The following is a 6,922-nucleotide window of genomic DNA, read 5'->3' on the forward strand; positions in this document are numbered from 1 at the left end:
ACTAAAGGGTGATTTTCGTTGCTTGGATGGAGAGAGCCTCTGGACCGCTAGGGGTCGTGCTTCACTGGAAAAACACTGGTTTCACTTTTTGGAACTCAACTACTACGTTACTTTGAAGCTGCTGATTGGGTGCAGCAGTATGTCTGCCCCTAGTGGCATCATATTGGCTTCGTCTCGTGACGTCATGTTTCAGCATTTCCTCATAGGCTGTGTGACAGGGTCCAACAACACCTCTCATTTGAACCAAGTGGATTTTTCAACGTCTACAAAATAAATCTCAAAAATTCAGAATGACGTGAGCTGATTGGATAAATTATGAGGTGGGGAAATAAAGGGTTATTACTAATTAGTGACCTCCTGTAGTTCACAGTTGAAGCTGAAACAAGGAAATGACTCACGAGGTCGTCAGGACTTTCACGTGAAATGATGAAGCACACACATGCAGCCCACTTTTTCTCTCTGTTTTTTCTTCTATCCTTCTATTTTAGGCTGTTTACGGGTACAAGGTGAATGAGATGTAGCTTAGTCAAGAAAACAAAAGTTGGAGTTTCGAAAGAAAAGAGTATTCAGGCAAGCCAAAGGCTGCAGGAGCAATAGCAGGTAGTTGCTGCACCTCTAATCTGACCACTTTGATAAAGCCAGCGTCAGCAGGGTTAGTGTTTTGGCACAAGAACACTGTTGACATTTAACAAAGATAACTTTGTAAAGTGGCCTGAACGCTATGCTGGTTTTGAATACAAATTACACTAATTTAATAACATGGTATTTATTATTTGTCGTATTATTTCAAGAGAGATAGATTTATTTTATGTATACTTGATAAATTGATGAAAACGCGAGTGTGGATGTTTTTGGAAATTAATTTGCAAAGTTCAGTATTTTTATATAACATTTAAACGTGGTACATTTGTTATTTTCCTGCTGCTCTGGATATCTTTTAATGTAAAAGAAATTAAGGGTTTAATTGATATTAACAACAGCAAGCAACTTCCGTTTTACTTTTTATCGTCCGCATTTTATTTTTCAAGGTCTGTAGTTGCTCTGTTGAGTATATCATGCACCAATCAGTTCATAACTAACAACATGAAGCCTCAGTAACAAAGGCTCGGTAGCCTCATACCCGCCACTTCAAAGTGTCCTCATTATTGTGAGGAATTAGTCGGAACATTTGAACTAATTGCCACTAATTGGCCGTAATAACTGTGTGCCAGAACAAGAAAAAAGTACTGATTTAGATGATTAAGAATGTCTTGCGAAATTCCGTAATTAAGGAATGCATAAGCAAGATTTACCTTGGATGCAGAAAGATGCTGTAATTTTAATTGCCTGCGATTATGCACCCGCACCGCGGCTATCATCCGAACAATTTATTGCAGCTGTAACATTTAGTCTTGGACTATAAGACAATATTGCTTCATTAAAGATTGGATTGGGTTGTTTTGGAATAGAATGGATTGAATTGTTTTGATATGTATATTGTGGGGACTCCTTATATTGGACTAGTGGGCTGTAAATAGAGCGCAGATTATCCTGCAAGGACATGCAGGCAGCCGTGAAATATTCACAAGCCAGGAAAATAGCAGAACTGGTGATTCCCGTGACAAACTGGCAGTGATCTGTATGCCACTGCAGGCTACACACTCACGGCGCTGACCCTAGCTCCCGTTTGGCAGGTCTTTGCCTTTACTGCGCCATTCTTACTATGACAAAGAAGCAAATATTATATCATGTAATTAAAAAAAAACAAAAAACATTTAGAATCACAGCGGAGTGAAGGAGATCACAGCGCAACGGCCAAGCGGGGTTGCCACCAGAAGACGCTGTGTTTCCTTAATTCCTGTAGGTGAGATGGTTTGAGTCTGCAGGCGCAGACTTCTGCGGCATCTGGCACCTGACGTTAGACCGCCCCACAAGACCTCTACATTATCAGCTGTTTTATCTGTTTAATGTGTGCACAGGCTCAAGGCATCACAGACTGTGTAAGTAGAAGTTACTGCATCGATTTTAATTCGCCTATTTGTTTTGTTCGGTGTAATTTTATAAATTCTTGGGATTTGTAACCTATACGTAAGATATTGATTTATAGCTAAAATAATCCTAAATAATAATAATAATAATAATAATGATAATGATAGTAACTATATATATATATATATCTCCCAAGAATATATATATATATATATATATATATATATATATATATATATATATATATATATATATATATATATATATATATATATATCCCAAGAATATATATATATTGTATATATATTGTTTGTGAAGAGGAGAATTCCACCTAAAAGTGAACTCAGAGGCACCACAGGGCTTTTAAAAAATATTTTCTCATACAAACATACAAAATTTTACAAATGAGATATGATTGGGTTAAACGGTAATGCCTCCTTGAGCATTAAGGCAAGATGCTACTGAGGGCTATACCTGGCGTTGTGCTGCAGGAGAGTAGCTATTTGAACGCCGTTAACTTCGCATGAGCGCCTCTCCTACTCCAGACTCAATTTTTTTCACTGGGTCTCTTAGACGAGTGTGTGCATCTGAATTTAGGTAATGCGCTCCTTGCGTCCAATGATATCAAAAGGAAAAAAAGAAAAAAAACGAGGGGGGTTAATCATTTACGCAGCCACTTAACACGCGGATGTGTATTTATTTACTTATCAGTATCAGTCATTTTCCCTCCGCGCAAGTGCACTTTTGCATGTCTGAGTACGATAAGGCATAACACAAACAATCCTGCAATCACTGGAGGCCTCTCATGGCCATTAAAAGTCAGTAGTTCAACTGAGGAGTGGTTCTCCAACTCTCAAGTCCATATAGGCCTCCTTTCATCAAGAGGCCCTCGTAAACATCACTACAGTTAATAAAGTGTATTGTGGTCACTGCAATCTCAAGGTGCAGCCACGTGTTCATCAGCAACATCAACAAGTCCCAAACTCCACACATGCAGCAGCTGCAGCGTGCTCGGACACCGCTTGCAGTCTCGGGGATGAACATTTATGATCATGCACGGTGCTTATGTTATTGTTAGTGGGAGGGGAGCACATGTCTTGTAAATGAAATTACGCTCGACGAAAGGAGGCTAGAGCTGTTTTGTATTGTTGGCGATGCCCCGCCTCTGATGGTAGCCTTAAACCTGGCACCCAGCTAAAACAAACCAAAGCCAGCACCGAGCTCCCACTCAATCCAATTAAGGCGGACTTGAGGCGCTCTCTTACGTGTTCATCTACCAGGATCGACGTTGAGACAACAGGAAGCAGAGGGGCTTTGGCCAAAAAAAAAAAAAAAAAAAAGGCAGAAGGAGAGATTGCCTTGCCTTCTAATTTCTCCCTCTCCAGCCCCAGAACAATGTCGATGAGCCCTAAGCATACGACTCCTTTTTCTGTTTCCGATATCTTGAGTCCCCTTGAGGAGAGCTATAAGAAAGTAAGTATGGAGAATAACAACTTGGGGGCACCTCTCACTTCTTACCGGCAGCCGCAAGTCTCACAGGCGGCGATGCAGCAGCACCACATGGGCCATAATGGGACTGTGTCTGCGGCTTACCACATGACTGCGGCAGGTGTTTCTCAGCTGTCACACACGGCCATGGGGGGCTACTGTAACGGCAACCTGGGCAACATGGGCGACCTGCCGTCTTACCAAGACGGCATGAGGGGCAGCGCCACGGCAACCGGCTGGTACGGAGCCAACCCAGATCCGCGTTTTTCCACCAGTGAGTATCCTGCACCTGTTCTTTGACTCCAGCTTGGAGTTATCACAGTCCGCATTGAGCTGAAATCCATATTTTTGCGGATGTTTCGTGGTGCTGTGTTTTAGGAGTTGCAGTACAGTTTTTATAATCTTTACGTTTTTCGGCACAAAATTGGCATTTTTCAAGTTTCGGTACTTTAGATGTTTCCAGTAAGGAGGGGCAGAAATCGCGCAAATATTCAAGTTTTTAATCCACAGATTTCAACATTTGTAAAGATTCTCACGACAGAAAAATAATGGAACAGTTTTCCTTCAGGGCTTTTACACTCATCCAGCAGTAACAGCTTTTCTGTCATTTATGAGCGGCTCCTTAAATTTGGTCGATGTAGTTTATGAACACGCTTTCACTTTGACACTTTTGAGTTTTAGGTGTTGTAAATAAAGGTGTCTGCTTCTTTGAGACCCGTGAAGATTTATAAAAAGCTGATAATTGAGTAACATTGTTGATTTTTGCATCTGCAAATGATATTTGTCCATACTAAATTTTCTCTCCATATAAATGTCTCTATGTAACACGAGAATATAACTTTAAAAAAAATTTGAATTTAATTACAATTATTTTCCCCCCTCAGTTTCCCGCTTCATGGGCTCATCATCCGGGATGAACATGGGCAGCATGGGCAGTCTCAGTTCCCTGGCAGACGTGGGTAAAGGCATGGGCTCTCTGTCAACCACACCGAGGAGAAAGAGGCGAGTGCTGTTCTCCCAGGCGCAGGTGTACGAGCTGGAGCGACGCTTCAAGCAGCAGAAATACCTGTCGGCGCCGGAGAGGGAACACCTGGCAAGTATGATCCACCTCACCCCGACCCAGGTGAAAATCTGGTTCCAGAATCACCGGTATAAAATGAAGAGGCAGGCAAAAGACAAAGCCTCCCAGCAGCAGATGCAGCAGGAGAGCGGCTCCTGCCAACAACAGCAGCAGCAGTCACCTCGGAGAGTAGCTGTGCCGGTGCTGGTAAAGGATGGGAAGCCGTGCCAAGGCAGCGGCCACACGCCCACATCCTCCGCTCAGACGCACCACCAGCAAGGGGGCAATGTCATGATTATGTCTAACAACACGTCCGGCCTCGGCCAGCATCAGAGCCAGCAGGTGGGAAGCACAGGTCACTCTCCAGACTTGGCGCAGCACTCCTCCAGTCCGCCCTCACTTCAGAGCCAAGTGGCCGGCCTCTCCCACCTCAACTCCCCCGCCGCAGAGTACGGCTCGGCCTTGCAGTGTTCAGCCCTGTTATACGGCAGGACATGGTGACAAGAGGCGCCGGCTATGATTTAAATCTAATTTTAAAAAAGAAAAGACATTTTTATGTTAATGCTCGGCAAGTTTCACTGTAAATGTGCGCACTTGAACAAGAACCGAGTGAAACCGACGCAGCTCTTCTTGAATTTTTTCTCCTCCCCATTTCGAAAGGAAGTGTGACTCTTGTGGAAGAATCACTTGTTCACAAACTGCGGATGTAAAAGTCTTGGGATTTATTTATGTAAATTATATTGACACAAAGGAAGAATCAGCAGTCAAATAGGCCCCATAGTTGGGATAACTAAACCCGAAACAGAGACGCAGATAGACTGCAGGACTGCTGGGTGCTCTTAAATTTCCCTCCTCAGACACAAATGTGATGACTCTGATTCATAATAGAATTTAATGTAAGCCGTAGATCTAGCTTGTATATTTCAGTAAAAGGTTTGAATTTTAGCTATTTGTTGTACAAAGTTTTTGACGCTATTGCCGGTTTGTTGTCGTTTCACTGGTATTTGTACGTTTTATTTCTTTGTAACTTATATAGATATTTGACTTACAGCAAAACAGTCCTATTAATAAATTATGGAACCCAAACAGTTAAACTTTGTTGTGAAATTAAATAATTATTTAGGTAAAGACAACAAAACAGCAGGGTTATTATATTGTTATTATTATTATTATTATTATTATTATTATTATTATTATTATTATTATTATTATTATTATTATTATTATTATTATTATTATTATTATTATTAGTTTTTTTGCAGATAAAATGCAAGAAAGAACAAGCAACTAGAAGTTTTCAAAATATGTTCAGATTTGTCAGAACGTGGGAAAAAATAACTAAATGCCGCATTAGTTCTGACATGACAGTAAATACTGGGGCCTATTTCACCCCCCAGCCCCTGTTTTTTCTCCTGCTAAATCACATACCTCGCAGGCTTATCGTTTCATGGCTGCAACTCACACAAGCATGCCCTGCAGAGTAAACTGAGCCTTTTATGTGCTTTTTTCTTTTCTCTTTCTGTATGTGTGTTTTCTCTCGGCGTGAGTCAGAAAGGTAAGGTACCTCGACTCCCAACATCAAACACAAACGCTGCTCAGAGGGCAGCTTATCGATGAAATCCCTCGCCAAACAGCGCCGTATTCTTCTCAAAAGAGTCGTGAGGTGAACTGTTGGCGCGGGGCTATCAGATGGTTCATCAATAATCAATCCGGGAATTGAAAGGAAACAGGCTGTTTGTGTCGGGCATTAAAAACAAACCTGCCTCCACACAGATATTTATATATGTTAAATATTAGACTGTAGATTTTTTTTTTTTAACCCTGTGGGATGTTTGACACTTGGAGATATCTTTATTTTCAAAATAAAGAACTCAAGCTGTAATTTATTTCCCTTTAGTTGTAGGGTTCGGTAAATAAAAGGTATAATAATCATTAGAGACTATTCTCCTGCCACCTAACAGAGATATAGGTCTTAAACAGTAAACAATGTGGTAGCTAAGCGGCGGGGTTAATGATGGGCGATTTTCGGTTATGGCTTGACCAGGGTAAGTTGTTTTCAAATCAGCGCTGTCATGTGTCATAAAGCTATAATTTTAGAGTCTTTCAGACAGGATACGTAATGAAAATAATTTATCTTTAAAGCTTTTTTTTTTAATCCTCCAGCTTCTTGGCTTCTACTGGCTTTCATTTCTGATGCTGCCTGAAATAAGTGAGGATTTAAAGCATACACTTTAATAAAACTTCTCTGGATGTTTATCCGTTGTCTTGAGATAATTGATCTTTACTCCACATGATCCAACCAAAGTAATTTTTCCTTCCATTTGCCTATCTGACTTTTCCGGTCCTGCTGCACTTTTAATTCCTGAAATTTTATTAATTATATGGAAACTTCTTTATTTCTAGACC

The 6,922-nt window shown here is 41.0% G+C and overlaps 1 protein-coding gene across 1 annotated transcript; it reads left to right on the plus strand.

The window, feature by feature from the left end:
- The first annotated feature begins 3,116 nt into the window (after window positions 1-3,116).
- On the plus strand, window positions 3,117-5,593 carry nkx2.1 (NK2 homeobox 1). The gene is made up of 2 exons (XM_026152335.1): window positions 3,117-3,730; window positions 4,341-5,593. The coding sequence occupies exons 1-2, from the start codon at window positions 3,364-3,366 to the stop codon at window positions 5,015-5,017; spliced, it is 1,044 nt and encodes a 347-aa protein (XP_026008120.1). The 5' UTR covers window positions 3,117-3,363; the 3' UTR covers window positions 5,018-5,593.
- Window positions 5,594-6,922: the final 1,329 nt, after the last annotated feature.

The sequence above is a fragment of the Astatotilapia calliptera genome, chromosome 19 (genome assembly GCF_900246225.1).
Source record: "Astatotilapia calliptera chromosome 19, fAstCal1.2, whole genome shotgun sequence".
NCBI classification, from domain to species: Eukaryota; Metazoa; Chordata; class Actinopteri; order Cichliformes; family Cichlidae; genus Astatotilapia; species Astatotilapia calliptera.